The following is an 18,895-nucleotide window of genomic DNA, read 5'->3' on the forward strand; positions in this document are numbered from 1 at the left end:
CAGAAGTTGGAGAAGGGCTGATCCAGAGGGAAAGAGTTAGGGAGAAAGTGGGGTGCGGGTGGCCTGATCTTTGCAGGCTGTCTTCCTCCTCCTTCCTCCCTCTTGCCTATCAAAGGCTCCTTCTCCCCTTCAGCAGCCCAGGACACAGTCAGAGACCAGCAAGTGCTGCATTCTAAGGGGTTTGGCAAGAGCCACACGCTTCCTGCCCAGCAACTGATGACCAGGCAGCGTCGGGACCTGTGATTGGCTCCCATCAAGCCTCCCCTCCAGGAAAGTCCCCAGAAAGACAACACTATAGACCCCCCCCCCAAGCAGCAGCAGCAGCAACAGCAACTCTGCTTTACCCCTCCCCCAACCCTGTTTTGTGCTTCAAGGCAGAAGTGGAGATTGTGGCATTTGGGTTCCCTCAAAACAGGAACTTTTTAAACAAGTCATTGGTTTGAGCAGCTCTTACTTTAAGAATTACCGGGGGGGGGAGAGTTAGAAGGCTGTCTTCTCCCCACTGTCAATAATCATCCCATGTAAAATGTGAAATTCAACACTCTAATCCAATACTCTGATTTCTATTTTTGCGCTTAAATGCAGAACTGCAAATGGCAGACTCTTCATGTTAATCACCGTATTTTTCGCTCCATAAGACGCACCTTTTCCCTCCTAAAAAGTAAAGGGAAATGTGTGTGCGTCTTATGGAGTGAATGCAGGGGGGAGGCAGGCAGGAAAAGCCCCCAATAGCCGCACACAAGCTCCGCGCGGCTCTTGCGGGCTTTTCCCCAGGAGGGAGAAGGGACTGACGTGGCCAGTCAGTCCCTTCTCCCTCCTCGTAGAAAAGCCCGCAGGAGCTGTGCGCTCCTTAAAGTGTGTGCGGCTCCTGTGGGCTTTTGTGGGAGGTGGGGGTATAGCCATAGCCGCGCGCAGCCCCTCTGGCCAGGAGAGGCTGTGCGCGGCTATGGCAGAAGGCAAGACAGCAAGCGCATGGATCCGCTCACTGTCTTGGCTTCTTTGCTCTTTGGGGCTGGGGGGGGCGGGCTTCACCGGGCAGCCCCAGAAGCTCTGGGAGAAGCGGACAGGCTGCATGCATATTTTTTTTCTTGATTTCCCCCTCTAAAAACTAGGTGCGCCTTATGGTCCTGTGCACCTTATGGAGCGAAAAATACAGTACCAACAACGTTTGCAAGCTGTGAGATTATGACAGACTCTGCATTTTGCATTTTGCTTCAAAGAGGAAGGAGGCAAATTTATCCCAGCACTCAGCCCCCCCCCCACCTATAGTGGGAATTCTCGGCATCCTGTTTTTCTGAAGGAAAAAAATGCTTCAAAAAAGGACCAATCAAATAGGGTGTAAGAATGGGCACAGCCGGGGTGGGGGGGTTGGACAGCTGCCCCAAATCAATAAAAATCAATTGAAATACAAAGCAAACTGAGTTTCTGCCCCCTAACAAAAGGCCTACCCCCCAAAAAAAAACACAATCATGGCTACGCCCACGGTTGCAGGTTATCTGTACATGAGCTTCCAATCCCATAACTGGATTTGCACATTGGCCCAGTTCCTGGTGGTGGCACAAAAGAGCAGCAACACCTGAGGGCAAAGGCTTAGTTTAAGAGTGGAGGAGTCACTTCCACAGAGAGGGGTCTTGGCTGGAGAGAGAGAGAGAGAGAGAGAGAGAGAGAGAGAGAGAGAGAGAGAGAGAGAGAGAGACAGGAGGAAACTCTGGGTCAAGATCTCTTTGGAATACAAGATGCTCAGGGATGGGCTGCCAGGGGACAAACTGGGTGTGAGAAATGAGGGTTTTGTGGACCCCCAGAGGCACTGAGGCTGAAAACCTCAGATCTATATTCCACAACGGCTCTCATGGGAGAAAGGGAGACAGGACTGCTCCACTGTAGCTGCAGCTTCATGTTTTACTGCCCTCTCCCCAATGTGAAGGAGAAGCAGAATAACCTCCCTGCAAGCAGGAAACTGGGGCAAGGGCTTGGCCTGCACACTTTCTCCCTGCTGTGCTAGATTTCTCCTTGCAGGCAGTGCCAATGTAATTTGGGTGTCCATGCAGCTCCTGCCTGAGGCTGGGAAGGAGGCCTCTTGGAGGAAGAAACAGACCAAGGGGAGGGGGGCAAGGGGGTCCCTGGACAGGAGGGACAGGATCCAGGCAGCCTGCTCCCTGGTGACAGAAGCAGGACTTCTGGGCCCATAGCACATGTCTCCCTCCCCCACCTCTCCCTCCTTCTGCCCCCTTGTTTCTGGCAGCAGAGGAGACGCTGCAGAAAGGCGCTGGGGGGAGTTTCGCTTCCCCCCACTTGGAGGCCTGGAGCACAGCTCAGCATTCGGGGAAATGAAAGAGGGAAGCTGGTCACGATCCAGGAGACGGAGGTCAACAGGGAGCGCAGCAAAACCTCCTCACAGAGAAGTAGCTTCCAGGCCCCCCCTCAGCACAGCCCCCCCTTCAGCCCAGCAGCAATGGCTTAAGAGGAATTGCCATTTTAGGGAAGGACCCCCTTGGGAATGGCTGAGCTGAATGGAGTGGGGCTGGCCAAGCCCCATAGCACCCTCTGCTGGAGGAATAGGGGCTCCTTGGCTCAAGGTGGGGGGAGATTTCCTTGGAGAGCAGCCCCCTCCCTCTTGCGTCAGGAGAGCAAAGTGGGTCATCTCTTCCTAAGGCAGGAGGGAGGAGGAAGAGGAGAGAACAGGCAGAGACCCCTCCAAGTCCTCAAGGCTATGGGGCACAACCCACAGGGGAGGGTGGGGGGTGTTTCAGGTCAGCCAAGGCCAGGATGTGGCCCAGTCAGGCTGGCCAGACCTCCTTCGTGGGTCGGCTGTGGGGCAGAGACAGGTCTCTTCAACCTTTCCAGACCCCAGACCCCCCTTCGACCCAAACATGCAGTTCTCCATCTTTATATCTGCGAGGTGTCAGGGCTCCTGTTTCAGCCCACATGGGATCAGGCTGCGACCCACCAGTGGAAGACCAGGGGCACAGAACATGTCCCAACATCCCCAGGGAAGGAGTCACTGCTTTCAGGGGTCTTGATCTGCTGTTTTCCCTCCTCTCCCCATTCTGCCCCTGTTCTGTGTGCGCCTTGTAGAAATGCCTCCTTCCAGAAATGAATGCAAGTCGAAAGAGTCGTCCAGCTCTTCCTCTCCCTGGCAAGAGGCTCCAGGAGGGACATGACCCCCCAGAGAGGGGTTTGGGAGAGGCGTCCCTTCTGGGGCCAAGGCTTGTGCAGGGACATCGCAGGGACTGGCAGACAAGGCCCAGCCTGCTGTGCAATATTATACCTTGCCGTTGTCACGGTTTCTTTAGAAGGGGAAATGGGATCTTTTTTGCAGATCCTCTTTCAGCAAAAGAGCAAACTTTCTCCTGGATCTCAAGGCAGAAGCAAAGGAGAACCTTCAGCAAAGTATCATGTGGGGAGGGGGGCCAGGGGAGCTGCCAGGGCAAGGCTGTGGGGCAGGAGGCCAGGGCCCCCCTCAGCAGAAAGAGCCGCAGGTCCTGTGAATGTGAAAGGGCCCATTTGCCTTGAAATAGGACAATTTGAAGAAGGAGAGTCTGCCAAGGGCACGTGGTCCCAAGAGCCTAAGATCATCAAAGGGCCTCCCCCAAATTTCATCCCTGCTATCTGGGACGAGGCCTGCTCCTGGAAGGATCAAGCAGGGGGCTCTGAAGCCCTTTTCCTCCTCAAAGACTCATGGAGTTGGAGGGACCTCAGGGGTCATCTAGTCCAACCCCCTGCAATCCCTCTCTTCCGCAAACCAATCCTGCCTGCGGTTGGTGACGCCTGGGTCTTTTTCCCCTCTGAGGAATCCCTTCTCGTCTGCAGATTTTGTAGCATTTGCTCCCTGTCTTAGTGTGAGCTTGATGGTCCTGCTTCCTCCTCTGCCATCACATTGTGAGCCGCCCTGAAATCTACAGCTGAAGTATAGAAATAGAAATTAAAAATAAATGAATACATTTATGGGCCCCTGGGAGTGTTTCCCTCTCCTTTCTCTCCTTCAGCACACTTTGGAACTCCCTGCCTAAGGAAACCAAGAGGCGCCTTCTTCGTTCTTCTCTTTTTGGCACCTGATGAAAACATTATTGCTCAGACAAGCTGACCCAGATGTCAAGAAAGATGAGGTGATTTTAATGTTTTTCGTATGTGTGTTTGTGCTTTAAAGCATGGTTGCGACTTTTCTCTTGATTTATCTTTTTGTAAATAACAACAACAACAACAACAACAACAACAACAACAACAACATTTTTTTATTTATACCCCGCCCTTCCCGGTTCAAAAACCGGGCAGCTAACAACAAATTTAAAAGCAGCATAAAATACAGTATAAAAACATGAATAACAATAAAATTCCAAAATCAAAATAGGGGAAATGAACATTAGAGAATCCCCAGGGCTAGCTGGCTGAGTTGGTCCTACTTGGGCCAGCAAGGAGGCCAGGGGAGAATTAGCTGTGGGGTCTCAGAGCTGGGGAGGGAAGGGAAATAAAAGATCAGGCTGAATTCAAGTAAAGCACTTTGAGGTGCTGCTTTTTTTCACAATGAACTGATGTATAAATTTTATGAAGTGAAATAAATAAACTGCTGACGCTGCCTCCCAGTCTCATCAAGGGGTGCATAGGGGGCTAATGGAGGTTGTGTCAATCCCTCAGGAGGACTGTGGTGGATAAAGTCAGGACTCACCATGGGGGGCACAGGGTCTCCTTCCTCCTTGCTTCCCAGCCCCCAAATGCCAGGGTTTGGGGCCAAGGAGTGGGGCTGGGGGGTTTGTGGAGGTGCCATCACTTCAGGGGGTCGTGAGGTGTGGCAGGTGGGGGTTTCATGTGGACATCCATCGTGTTTCCCTCTGAGTCTTGAGGGGATACTAGAAATTCCCTCAGATCTTGGTCAACCTTGAGATTTCCTGTCAGTTTCCCCCAGAAACAACAAACAGGGCTGTGGAGTCGGGGGGGGGATCCTGGAGAGTTTCTGTGGAGAAAAGGGAGGACATTTCCCCCCTCAGAACAGACAGGGACATTTGTGAGGAACCTGGTAAGAAACAAAGGAGTCTCCCTCCGCCTGAGGTGTTTCCCGCTCTTTTTTCCTGAGGGAGCCCAAACATGAGCAGAAAATGGCTTCCCTCCTCAGGGCCTGAAGGGTCAAGGAAGGGATGCCCAGGGGGACAACGGACTCCATGTTTCCTCCTCCAAGGGGCCCACAGTCAGATAAACGGAGGAACAGAAAATTCTCTCAGGAGTTTTAGTCACAGGAGGATTCAAAACATGTTATTTTCCTCCCCCTGAAAATTTCACGTTTGTGGAAACACTGAAAAAGGCATTTGGCTCTCCTGAATAGCTAGTTTGAAATCAAATTCATAGTAGAATCACCTCAGGAGACCATGCGGTGTGTGGAGGGTTTTCCCAGGGAAAAATGGCTCCCAAATGAGTCCCCTTTGATGGTTTCCACACAGACTGGATTGAAACAGACTTTTCTTTCGTATATTAGGATGTTTGTGTGGTAAACCACCTGGGGGGGGGGGGTTGAATGGTTACATCAAAAGGCCTTAAAGAAGTCAATAACCCAAAGGTGGGGAAGTGCTAGAGATATGACTGAAGGTCACCTTCTTTCAGGTAAAGTTGTGTGGAAATGGAGGCAGATCAACCCTTTTTCTTACACCCAGGATTGTCAAGTGTGGCGCTGCTTGAATATTGAAATTTAAAGGAAATAAAATAGTTCAAGGACCACAGAGGGAAGCTGAAGAAAATCTTCACTGGTGCGACTCAGAGGAAATACTCTCAAGGCTGTGAAATCTGCTTCTGCCTTGAAGTGGGTCAGGTGAGGATCCCAGTCAGAGGGCTGATCCTTAAGATCACAAAAGAGCAGGATATTTACAGAGAAATTAACAAACTCCCTGAGGAGATTAAGTCAGCAGGGTGAGGGTGGGGAGCAGGGACTCTCTCCGAAAACGGGACTCATCCTCCATGTCACAGGGCTGTGGGGAGAAGCTTTCAATAAATATATTTGGCCATTTAGCATTGTATGGAATCGTAGAATTGGAGGGGACCCCAAGGTCATCTAGCCCAACCTCCTGCCATGAGGAATCTCAAGGATCAGGCTCTCCATCACAGCTTGAAGGACCAGTCCTGGCAGACTGACCAGATTCATGGTTGTTTTCAGGGACAGCTCAGGCTCCTCCATGGAGATTCAAGGCACAAATTCTCTAGCAGAGAGGTGCAAAGAAGGAAACAGGTTGCCATAACTTGCAACCTTGCCATAACAAGCGGAAGGGGAAACACAAAAAGAAACTTCCCCCAAATGACACGCAAGCAACAGAGGTGGGGGATGGGTGGACACTGTCGTTCTTGATCTGTGACTCCTTCCATCCACCTTCCAAGGAGGTTTCCACCTCTGAGCATGGACAGAGGGCAACTGGCAGGAAGAACAGAGCTTCTCCACATCCCAGGATCCTGATGGAGCAGCGAAGTCTAACTGATGAGTCCTGCAGGCAGAGGAGAGAGAGACAAGCCCATCACTGTCAAGATGACACACTCCAGGCACAGCTAGGACCTTTCCCCTTCTCATTCTGTCCTAAGGAGCTTGAGGGGTGAAAGAAGAGTCTTTGTAGGAAATAAATATTCCTTCCCAATACAGAAAGGAATCTCTTTCCCATTACCCAATGCCCCCACCCCACAAACCCTCCCATATTCCTTCAGCTGCCTCTTTTTGGGGGGCTCTGCATTGCCCAGTTGTTGATTTATTTCAGACACACAAACAGTGAAAATACCCAAGGAAGATGACTTCTGACTGTCAGTGTCTCAAAGGCCCTTCGCTCAGCAGGGAGAGAGAGCCTTTGACTTACTGCTGGGACCAGGAAGCTGCAAAACATCTGTGTCCTTACTCTGCTCAAAGGCTTCAGAGCCAGAGATGCTTTTGAATTTCTCCCTCATATCTTGAACAGGAGGTTTAGGTCTTAATCGACAGATTTAAACATCAGACCATCTCCATAATAGCTGAGGCTCCATTTGAGGCACCAAGAGGGACCTCCTAGGAGTGGAGAAGGCACAGAACCCTCTCCAGAGCCTCTGCCTAAGAAGAGGAGGGGGGCCTGGAGCCCAGTCCAGCCCCACACCCAACCCTCCCTCTCCCCCTGGCACCCCACCTTCACCTTTCTTGTTCTTCAGGTAAAGGGCGAGTCCAGTGGCCCCAAAGACCAGCCCCAGCACAATCCCCACAATCCCCGTCCACATCTTGCTCCTGGCAGAGTCCGACTGTGGCTCTGAAGAAAGAAAAAGTCGTGAGTGGGAGAGCAACCCATCTAGCCCCCCAGGCATGCCCCTCACTTCCTTGGGCAGGAGATGGGTCAGGGCTGGGAAGGCGTCCTACCCCATTGCACCGTGACGGGGCCTTCGAAGCTGGCGTGTTCCACCTGGCAGGTGTAGACGTCTCCACGTTCTGGCTTTGTCTCCAGCATCACCTCAATATGGAAGGTCCAGTCCCCGTTCCGGATGAGGTCCGTGGTCCACACTTTGGGCTCCTCCTTCCCGTTCCTGAACCACTTGATCTCGATCCCCGCAGGGAAGAAGCGGTTCACGGTGCAAATCAGCAGAGTGTTGTGTGGTGAAGATTCATCGTTGTCTGTGGGGGTGATCTTCACCTGGGGCTGGACTGTGGGAGGGAGGCAAGGGAGATGTGGAAGGGAGGTCAGAGGTTTAGGGAGGGAGGGACCTGGAGGCTTCAAGGGAGGAAGGAGAGGACATAGTTAATGGGGGGCAGGGGGGCTAGCCAGGGTGAAGCCTCTTGAGGGGTGCAACTGAGGCTCCCATCTTGCAGGGGGGGCCCTTTCTCTGACCACAGCCCCCCCGGTGGCTCCAGAGTCTAAAAGCATCTGCTGAGTGATGCTAATCTGCAAGGGGAAACAGGGAAACCTAGAAAAGGATCTCCCATTCCCTTTCCCCCTCTCTGTTTTTGGAACTGAGTGCAAAAGAGAAATCCTGGAGAAGGTTGCTCTCCAAGCAAAGTTGAAAAGGGAAAGTCTTATTTTTCTTTCTGCTTCTTTTGCTTCCCTTAAAGTCTCAGAGATGAATTTGAAGTGGTGAAGGAATCAGAACATCTCATCATGCCGTTTTGGGAACAGAAGCCCTTTGGAGTATTGCTTGCTTGCTTGCTTGCATGTGTGTGTGTGTGTGTGTGTGTGTGTGTGTGTATTTGGAAGACAACATACATGTTTACACCACATGAATACATAAAGAGGGCACGGCTGCCTACAATCAGCTACAAAAACTGAGTCTTCTTTATACTGACAATAAAATACCTGCAATGAAAGAAACGTGATGGAAAAAAAATACCTGCAATGAAAGAAACTCCACCACACTCCTTGGCAGCAAATTCCACTTTCGAACAGCTCTTACTGTCAGGAAGTTCCACCTAAACATTAGGAAGAACTTCCTGACAGTAAGAGCTGTTCGACAGTGGGATTTGCTGCCAAGGAGTGTGGTAGAGTCTCCTTCTTTGGAGGTCTTTAAGCAGAGGCTTGACAACCATATGTCAGGAGTGCTCTGATGGTGTTTCCTGCTTGGCAGGGGGTTGGACTCGATGGCCCTTGTTGTTGTTGTTGTTGTTTAGTCGTTTAGTCGTGTCCGACTCTTCGTGACCCCATGGACCAGAGAACGCCAGGCACCTCTGTCCTCCACTGCCTCCCGCAGTTTGGTCAAACTCATGCTGGTAACCTCGAAAACACTATCTAACCATCTCGTCCTCTGTCGCCCCCTTCTCCTTGTGCCCTCCATCTTTCCCAGCATCAGTGTCTTCTCCAGGGAGTCTTCTCTTCTCATGAGGTGGCCAAAGTACTGGAGCCTCAGCTTCATGATCTGTCCTTCCAGTGAGCACTCAGGGCTGATTTCCTTCAGAATGGATGCGTTTGATCTTCTTGCAGTCCATGGGACTCTCAAGAGTCTTCTCCAGCACCATAATTCAAAAGCATCAATTCTTCGGCGATCAGCCTTCTTTATGGTCCAGCTCTCACTTCCATACATCACTACTGGGAAAACCATGGCTTTAACTATACGGACCTTTGTTGGAAAGGTGACGTCTCTACTTCTCAAGATGCTATCTAGGCCTGTCATTGCCCTTCTCCCAAGAAGCAGGCGTCTTTTAATTTCGTGGCTGCTGTCATCATCTGCAGTGATCATAGAGCCCAAGAAAGTAAAATCTCTCACTGCCTACATTTCTTCCCCTTCTATTTGCCAGGAGGTGATGGGACCAGTGGCCATGATCTTCGTTTTTTTGATGTTGAGCTTCAGACCATATTTTGCGCTCTCCTCTTTCACCCTCATTAAAAGGTTCTTTAATTCCTCCTCACTTTCTGCCATCAAGGTTGTGTCATCTGCATATCTGAGGTTGTTGATATTTCTTCCGGCAATCTTAATTCCAGTTTGGGATTCATCCAGCCCAGCCTTTCGCATGATGTATTCTGCATATAAATTAAATAAGCAGGGAGATAAAATACAGCCTTGTCGTACTCCTTTCCCAATTTTGAACCAATCAGTTGTTCCATATCCAGTTCTAACTGTAGCTTCTTGTCCCACATAGAGATTTCTCAGGTCTATTCCAACTCTATGATTCTATGTGATGCTGACATACGCAGCACTTTGTATTTATCCCTTCCTGTAATTTGGGAGGAAAATGTAGCCAATTCACTTTAAATTCTTTCATTGCAATAGTTCAGCAGCCAGCAATTTTTGAAGGAATCTTGTGGATTATTTATTCTTTTATTTTATTCTTTAGAGCCTTAAACTGCCTTTACTACTCAGAAGTCCCATTGAATTCAATGGAGCTTACTCCGAGATAACTGTGTAAAGATTCTGCAGTCTTATACTGCAATCTTCAGCATTTTTAGTCAGAAGTATACCACTGAGTTCAGTAGGACTTACTCTCTGTTATGTGCCTGATTGTTATCACTGCCAACCTAGCAGTTCGAAAGCACATCAAAGTGCAAGTAGATAAATAGGTACCGCTCCGGCAGGAAGGTAAACGGCGTTTCCATGCGCTGCTCTGGTTCACCAGAAGTGGCTTAGTCATGCTGGCCACATGACCTGGAAGCTGTATGCTGGCTCCCTTGGCCAATAAAGCGAGATGAGCGCCACAACCCCAGAGTTGGCCATGACTGGACCTAATGGTCAGGGGTCCCTTTACCTTTACTTATGTGCCTGATCACTATCACAGTTTCTATTATTTTATTGTTGTTGTTGTTGTTATTTACAGTCATGATATTCCTTAGGATTCCTCAAATGATCTAATACTCTCTGAGGAGATCTACTTAAGGGTGAATGAAAGCCAGATACACACACAGACAATTTTACTATTTGGGAGACTATCTCTTCTCCAGCCCTTTTTATGCCCTTTATGAACAAGTGTAAAGTTTTGTGCGTGTATGCAAATACACATGGGGTGTGTGTGACAAAACTGGGTCTTTGCCCGGGTGACAGAAAGCCTAGTTTGGGGCTCCCCCGGGACAGTCAGTCGATCCTACGCTCCCAGCCCCCAACTTCCCACTCCCACCAGTGGGATCTCTGACCCCCCCCCCCATCTCCCCAAAGTCAGCCCAGTTTCCCCAGTGTCAGACTGGGCATTCCACAAACTGGGAACTGCTCCTCTCTGGGGGTCCTTGGGATGCCCCTCCCCTTCCTAGGACACTTTCCATCCTTCTGTCTCATTTCCCAGTCCAGGGAATCTCAGTCCTTCCTATTTTCCTAGAAAACAGGATGATCTTCAGAATTCACTATACTTACAGTACAATGGTCTACTCAGTGTTTCCCAAACTTGGGTTGCCAACTCTTTCTGTGCTTTTACAGTGGTGCCCCGCAAGACAAATGCCTCGCAAGACAAAAAACTCGCTAGACGAAAGGGTTTTTCGTTTTTTGAGTTGCTTCGCAAGACAAATTTCCCTATGGGCTTGCTTCGCAAGACGAAAACGTCTTGCAAGTTTGTTTCCTTTATCTTAAAACCGTTAATACCCAGGGTGCATTGCTTGAAGAGGTGCAGTTGCGACTTGACTTCGAGGAGCAACTCATAGCACGTGGTGTGGTAGCCTTTTTTGAGGTTTTTGAAGACTTTGCTGATTTTTGAAGCTTTTCCAAAACTTCTTTTGCAGCCATTTGGTAAGTTAAACTTTTAAAACTTTTTTGGGGGTTTTTGGATTTTGGGTTGGGGCATTTGGAATTCAAGGACTTGGTGTTGGGGAGGGGTTTGCAAGAATCTGGAAGCTTGTGTGGTTTTTTTCTGCATTTTTATGATTTTCTGTGACCATTGGGCCACTCTGCTGTTTTTTTAAAAAAATTCTGGGTTTGAATTTCTGTGTGCTGGGTGGCTGGGGGAACAGTTGGGGAGGGGTTTGCAAGAATCTGGAAGCTTGTGTGGCTTTTTTCTGCATTTTTATTATTTTCTGTGACCATTGGGCCACTCTGCTGTTTTTTTAAAAAAATTCTGGATTTGAATTTCTGTGTGCTGGGTGGCTGGGGGAACAGTTGGGGAGGGGTTTGCAAGAATCTGGAAGCTTGTGTGGTTTTTGCTGCATTTTTATGATTTTCTGTGACCATTGGGCCACTCTGCTGTTTTTTAAAAAAAATTCTGGGTTTGAATTTCTGTGTGCTGGGTGGCTGGGGGAACAGTTGGGGAGGGGTTTGCAACAGTTGGGGAGGGGCTGGGGGAATAGTTGAGGTTTTTGAAGACTTTGGTTATTTTTGAAGCTTTTCCAAAACTTCTTTTGCAGCCATTCGGTAAGTTAAAATTTTACAAATTTTGGGGGGGTTTTGGATTTTGGGTTGGGGTGTTTGGAATTCAAGGACTTGGTTCTGGGTTTGAATTTCTGTGTGGTGGGTGGGTGGGTGCTTTTGAATTTTTTGGATGTGAAGCACTGATTTGGGGGGGGGGTTGCGAAGGTAGGAGCTGTGCTGCCATGGGACCCAAGAAGACGGCTGCTGCAGAGGCCGGCGAGGGGAAGAAGGCGAAGGTTATGCTGGAAATGAAGAAGATCATCCGGAAGCACGACGGTGGAATGCGTGTGACAGACCTTGCCAGGGAGTATGGGAGGAATCCATCGACCATCAGGACCATCCTGAAGATGAGGGAGAAGATCCTTGCGACTGATGCAGCCAAGGGAGTCACCAGGATCGTGAAGAACCGCCCAGCTGTTCTGGAGGAGGTGGAGAAGTTGCTGCTCATCTGGTTAGAAGAGAAGCAGCGTGCAGGGGACACAGTGACTGAGGCCGTCATTGTGAGAAGGCCAAGGCCTTGCACGCAGACCTCGTCCGGGAACAGCCAGGAATCTCAGGTGAGCCAGAAGTCTTCAAGGCAAGCAGAGGCTGGTTTGACCGGTTCAAGACAAGATCTGGAATCCACAGCGTGGTCAGGCATGGAGAGGCTGCCAGTTCTGATGTTTCTGTGGCTGAAGACTTTGCAGCGGAGTTCCTGGAGGTTGTGAAGACGGAGGGCTACGTTCCACAGCAGGTCTTCAACTGCGACGAGACAGGCTGTTTTGGAAGAGGATGCCCAAAAGGACTTTCATCACACAGGAGGAGGCCAAGTTGCCTGGCCACAAGCCCATGAAGGACCGTCTGACCCTGCTCTTCTGTGCCAACGCAAGCGGCGACCTGAAGATCAAGCCCCTGCTGGTGTACCACTCGGAGAACCCACGGGCCTTCAAGAAACACAAGGTCAACAAGGAGCAGCTGAGTGTCATGTGGCAATCCAACAGTAAGGCTTGGGTCACATGTGTGCTGTTTGTGGACTGGGTCAATCTTGCTTTTGGCCCTGCTGTCAAACAGTACCTGCTGGACAACGATCTGCCGCTGAAGGCTTTGCTTCTGATAGACAATGCTCCTGCTCATCCTAAAGGCCTTGAGGTGGACTTGCTGGAGGAGTTCAGCTTCATCAGCATCATGTTCCTGCCGCCTAACACCACGCCACTGCTCCAGCCAATGGATCAGCAGGTCATCGCCAATTTCAAAAAACTCTACACCAAGGAGCTTTTCAGGCGATGCTTTGAGGTGACTGATTGCACCACCATCACCCTGCGGGAATTCTGGAAGGACCACTTCGACATCGTCACCTGCTTGAAGATGATCACCAGGGCCTGGGACGGGATCAGCCAGAGAAATTTGAATTGCGCTTGGCGCAGCCTGTGGCCGGACTGTGTGGCACCAAGTGACTCTGATGCACCAGAGTCAACAGTGGTGCAGGACATTGTTGCCTTGGGGAGGACCATGGGCCTGGAGGTCACAGAGGAGGACATCAGCGAGCTGGTGGAGGAGCACGACCACGAGCTGACCACCCAGGAGCTGGTCGAACTGCAGGCAGAGGCTGCACAGGAGCAGGCCTCGCTGGAAGAGGAGGAAGCAACTGAGGAACAGCTGTCCTCCAAAGAACTGAGGGACATTTGCCTGAAGTGGAAGGATGTGCAGGCTTTTGCACAGCGGCACCACCCTGACAAGCACGTGGCACATGACCTTGTGAACACTTTTGATACGAGGGTCATGTCGCCTTTCAGGGAGGTGCTGAAAAGGTGGATGAAGCAGCAGGCCATGGACAGGTTCTTCAGCAAGAAGCAAAGAGTGGAAGAGGAACCTTCTTCGAGTTGTCCCCCAGAGTCTTAGAAAATGTACTATACACTTTGTTGATTTTTAAATGTTTTTTTGTCATGTTTAGAAACTTAATTTATTGTTCCTTCAATTTTTGAAATGCTCTTTACAGTATGTGTGACTTTAAAGAGCACTTAATAAACTCTTGTTGTACCAAATTTGGCTTTGTTTGGACTTTTTTTGACCATAGGAACGCATTAATTGAATTTCAATGCATTCCTATGGGATTTCATGCTTCGCAAGACGAAAAATTCGCTAGACGAAAAAACTCGCAAAACGAATTAATTTCGTCTTGCGAGGCACCACTGTAATTCTGTTGGGAGCAATCCAGAGTGGCTGGGGAAACCCAGCTAGATGGATGGGGTATTATTATTATTATTAATAATAATAATAATAATAATAATAATAAATCATTACTTCTATTATTGTTTTTATTGTTGTTTGTTGTTGTTATTAATTATTATTATTATTATTATTATTATTATTATTGTAAATACTGCAATTTTGTGTTGCAAACCTCCATGAGACTTACAGGTATAGGGCCGGATGCGAATTTAATTAATAATAAATAAATAAACTAAGGCAGACACCCTCCAGATTGCAATACACGAAATGGTTTGTGATGCTTCCGGGGACACAGAAACTCTGTCAGGAGTTGGGCATCAGGAGAGGCCCCTTTATCTCTCTGAAAAGAGGGAGGGCGGGGAGGGGAGAAAGTCCTGTGTCCACCCCACGCGCCCCCCCCCATTTAGGGTTCTTCCGGGGGGCCCGTTTCCCATGACGCGCACCCCCCCGATTCTGGACTCACCACGCCGGGCCTGGGAGAAGGGATCGAAGATCTCGTAGTTGAGCCGGCAGGCATCCACGTTGGACATCATACCCCGCAGGGCATCCTTGTCCTGGTTCCATATCTTGACTTGGGACTCCGCCAGTTCAGCCACCGCCATGAACTTCTCTCGGTCGCTGTCGAAGTAGAAGAGCTCCTGCCGGTCAAAGAAGTCCCTTTGTAGGAAGTGGACACGCTGCTTCCCGTTGGAGAAGTGGCACTCGCCCTTCTTCTGGAACAGGAAATGCTCTGCGGGGGAGGGAGAATGAAATGGGCGGGGTGGAGACTTCCGATTCCCTTAAGGGCGCAGCTCCCACTATAGCGGAGAGTTGCCCCCGCCAGGCAGGAGAGATGGTCTGTCTCTCTCTCCCATTCGCTCTCTCATGTCACATGATCCCAGGCGGGGGATGTCATGGGTGAGGGGCAGTTGCTCCCCCCACCACAAAATCAATAAACATCAATAAAATACATTGTACCAATGGGGTTGCTGTTGGCAAGCCAGCAGGGGCGGATGTCGAAGCTCTTCTTTGCAGCCCACCGTCTGTACGAAATACTCTGCCAGACCTTGTTGCTTGTAGCGAGTCTATCTTGTCTTTCCCATCTGCCATAACCCTCAAGATAAAAGTCAAGGTCAGTCACGTACTCAGAGTCGGAGTTTGTTTTGAAATGGAAAATTCCCTTGGCCCAGCTGCTGTTGTAGCAATTTCAAAGTTCCTCTAGGGGGACACAGTAGCAGCAACAGTCAAAATTATCTTAAAGTAACTAACTTTTCCCTTTCGCCTCCCAGTCTCAAAAGGACAACAGTTTCTATCTCAATTATTTCCTGATACTTTGAAATCAGGAGAAGCCAGTCAGTAATATTGTGTCTTGATTGTAACTTCAGACGCAGAGTTAACTGTCAAAAGAAAAGATACTTTCAGCAACAGCACGTTTCTCAATACGGCATTTTTTCTGTTCACTGGGAGCCCGTTTCAGGGATTAGATCGGTGGATTTTAGCTCCTCTTGCTCTTTCTTTTTGCAGGGAAATACAGTTCAAATCCTTTCCCCCCTCCTCCCCTGCAATCAAGGGGGGGAAATCGCTTATTTGATGTCCGATTTATAATCCTTAGGAACGTCCTTTGAGGTTTCCGCTTACAAGTTCATTGCTTTACTCCATTTACAAGAACGGAAGGCAGACTTCCTGTTTATGCCTCTCCACATTCGGTGCCAAATAGTTTATACAGTTCCTTTAGTTCCGAAACTGACCTACTCACGGATCGTTGTTTTACAGCCAAATTTTCCAGGAAAAAGGCAGCGCTCTCCGGCAACGGCTACGCGGCTTCACTCCACGGAAGAAGCAGACAACTCACAGCACAGCGCCACTTCCCCGCTCCGCTCCGGAGCCCTTAACCGGACTCCTTCGCCGATTGGGGGGGGCGCAAAAGGTGCCCGCCGAGTCCCACGGTCACAGGCTTCACCCGCCTGTGATTTTTGAAGGGTCCCCGCTGCGCCGTAGCAGAGATGGTCTGTCTCTCTCTCCCATTCGCTCTCTCATGTCACATGATCCCAGGCGGGGGGTGTCATGGGTGTGGGCAGAGAGGGGCAGTTGCTCCCCTCACCACAAAATCAATAAACATCAATAAAATACATAGCAAACTGAGGTTCCCCATCCTGACAAATGTCCTGCCCCCCCCCCAACAAAAATCCTGGCTACGTCCATGCCTGGGTTTCTTACTTTTGAGAAGGAGCAGAAGAAAGGTATATCTATTTATGTGTTATGTGGAGTCCTTTATAGAGTGTTACGGAAATTACGGGGGGGGGCACATCTTTAAAGTTACATATTACAAATATTATGCCTGAATATATCCTTCCAACTTGAGAGCTCAGGGAAGCCACCTAGCTTTAAAAATAATATAAAATCATCTCCTTTCCCAGTTCCCCCCCATTCTAAAGCTATTTTCCCCTTGCAAAAGGACTCCAGGAAGTTCCCAGAGGTGAAAATTGCTGGGCTCATTGTTAGCCAAAGGAAGCCAAATCTCATCACCTGACTCGCCTCAGGCTCCAGACATGCAAAGGAACTTCTATTGTACTTTTGGGTGGTGGGTACTTAAGACATATTTGTCTATGCTAATCTTATACCTGAGTCTTGCCCTGCCATGTCTGCTTATGCTAATCTTGTACCAAGGACTTGTCTGAACATGTTTGCCAAGGTTAACCCCTCCCCTTCGAACTGTATTCTGGGATGTGGTGGGAAAGTTTTAAAAGTCTTTGTCACCCCATCCTCGGGATTCAAAATTTGCTCTTTGAACCTATTGCGCAATAAACTTTGGTCTACAGCTATTTGCTCCGGTTGGCTGGACTCCTTCCTTTATTCCGCAGGGACCTGCGGGCTCTGCCCAACGAGCTGGGTGACTGAGCAGCCTCGCACCTAGATTTTTCCCTAACAGAGTTAATGACTGGTTATGAGATCTTTTGGAAATGATGGGAAATAAATGGACTAATAATGAAGAGGATGATTTTCAGAGGCAGGTGAAGAAGCGCTCAGGGCCAGATTCAGCTACGCTCCCCCCCCCGCCCCCCAAAAGTCCCCTAGGGCTGCCTGTGTTACGATATAGAAGCAATGCAGCTGCGCGCTGCTAGCTTGAAAACATCACATGATGTTGGGACTGTCCATGGGAAACAGAGGGACAGTCAATTCACAGTGCGAAGCACCGGAATTAGCTCAGAGTGTAATATGAGCTCTTCCTCTTGTTCCTGTACAGGAAGTGCAGGAAGTTTTTCTCTCTCGACTGCTGGAGTTTGAAGAGAGCAGTCATGTTTTTTGTAATGCTGCAAAGACAGAAATAAAGGCATGTAAATACGTTTCTGTCTATCTCTTTCCCCTGCCAAGGGGAGCAGGAAAGAGGGGGTGTGTTCTTCTCACGCTGAGAAGGATCGCCTATTGCGACCTAGCCTGGATCTTGCTGGGGAATGCAGACAGGGAGGTCAACAGGAGATCAAGCCGGGTGCCTGGAGAGTTGCCAGTTTCTCCTGATATGGGCTTGATTCCCGACAGCCTGCCATCAGCTGTCCTGCAGGAAGACTATTGTAAGCTGCTGGGGTAGGATTTCAATCCTGAAAGGTGGGATATAATTAATTGCAATAAATAAATGCACTCTCCTTCCCAATCCCAGAAGCCTGAGCTGCTCTTTTTCTGAGGGGGGAGTGTTTCCCCTTTCCTCCTGCCCCTTTGCCCCCAGTGTCCTGGAAGAAGCAAAGGTCCCCGTGGGGAAGCAAGGATTCTTCAACACCAACTTCGCTGAACTAAACCATGTTGTTCGGATGCCTGATTAACTACACCAGTCCTAACTTAAAAACAGAAAGTGTAATGCTGGTGGTCAACAAAAGAGGTTTAAAGACTCTCAACGCAAATCTTGAAAAATGTAGTATAAACATTGACAACTGGGAAAGACTGGCCTGCAAGCGCTCCAGTTGGAGAACAGCCTATATTAAAGGTGTCATGGACTTGGAAGACACTTGAACTCAGGGCGAAAAGGAGAAACGTGCTAAGAGGAAGGCACGCTTGGCAAACCCTCAAGGGATCAACTCCCACCTGGAAACCAATGTCCCCACTGTGGAAGGACGTGGGGGGATGCAGAATTGGCCTCCACAGTCACTTACGGACTCCCTGCTAAGACCGTGTTCATGAAGACCATCTACGAGGGATTGTCAAAGGAGCCCCACCGATGGGGGTCTCGCTAAGCGGAGTTTCCTCTTCCTTCTCCCCCCATTGCAGACTCTTTGCTCACCTGGAGGCGCCTCCACGCCCAGCCCCTCCGAAGCGGAGACCACCAGCATCCCCAGCAGGAGCCCCCCAAAGGCCAAAGGCGCAGCGCCGGAGCCCCCCATCCTTCTCTCTTCTTCGCCCCCCGAAGACTCCCAAATGGGACTTTCTCCGCTCAGCTCCGGGGGAAACGCCTGCAAGCCCCGCCCACTACACCTCTCCGCCCCGCGAGCGTCCAATCCGCCTCCGAGCCCAGGCAGCGTCATCGGTCGCCAGGCAGGAAACTCCTGCAAAGGGCATTAGCAAGGGCTCTCTCTGCTCTCGCTCGATCTGCAAGCTCCTCTTTGTCTTCTCAGCTGCTTCTGATCTCTCCATTGTTCTTGCGTCGCGTGAGAATCAAGATCTTCCCGGAATCCCCCGGAAAACCTTTTTTTGGGGGGGAATATAAAGCTTAACAAAAATCTGCCACTTCCATCCAAAACTTTACTCTGGCAGCAAAAGGGGAAATTTCAGACTCAGGCTTCAAAACAGCGAGATGCGCTTTTCTTTTGCTGCTTTTTAAGCCGCTAAACCTTCGTTCCTTCATGTATCCGGAAAGAGGACGGAAGTTTCAAGGGGGGAATAACTGTCTGCTGAGGGAGGGGGCTCCCCCCTTCGCCCCCCAGCCTGCATCCCCAGGAGACCTGGCAGCCCCCCAATAAGGAGACCCCTCCCCCCAATAAAAGCCCCCTCC

The 18,895-nt window shown here is 49.8% G+C and overlaps 2 protein-coding genes across 3 annotated transcripts in view; both read right to left on the reverse strand.

Annotated features, from left to right (window-relative positions):
• Positions 1-5,709: 5,709 nt before the first annotated feature.
• On the reverse strand, positions 5,710-18,329 carry LOC128409467 (H-2 class II histocompatibility antigen, E-S beta chain-like). 2 transcript variants are annotated; one of them, XM_053379984.1, is made up of 5 exons: positions 18,188-18,322; positions 14,402-14,668; positions 7,343-7,624; positions 7,125-7,235; positions 6,335-6,458 (listed from the first exon to the last, which is right to left on the reverse strand). In XM_053379984.1, exons 1-5 carry the CDS (start codon positions 18,285-18,287, stop codon positions 6,445-6,447), a joined length of 774 nt encoding a protein of 257 aa, XP_053235959.1. In that variant the 5' UTR covers positions 18,288-18,322; the 3' UTR covers positions 6,335-6,444. The 2 variants fall into 2 exon arrangements, with proteins under 2 accessions (XP_053235958.1, XP_053235959.1); XM_053379983.1 differs by lacking the exon at positions 7,125-7,235 and having other exon boundaries at positions 5,710-6,458; positions 7,434-7,624; positions 18,188-18,329.
• The window catches only part of LOC128409463 (H-2 class II histocompatibility antigen, E-S beta chain-like), a 36,676-nt gene continuing 23,490 nt past the window's right edge, over positions 5,710-18,895 (reverse strand). Inside the window, exon 8 of the transcript XR_008329226.1 lies at positions 5,710-5,870. The gene's annotated coding sequence lies outside the window, so the exon portion shown is untranslated. The remainder of the gene's footprint in view (positions 5,871-18,895) is intronic.

The sequence above is a fragment of the Podarcis raffonei genome, chromosome 2, assembly GCF_027172205.1.
Source record: "Podarcis raffonei isolate rPodRaf1 chromosome 2, rPodRaf1.pri, whole genome shotgun sequence".
NCBI lineage: Eukaryota > Metazoa > Chordata > Lepidosauria > Squamata > Lacertidae > Podarcis > Podarcis raffonei.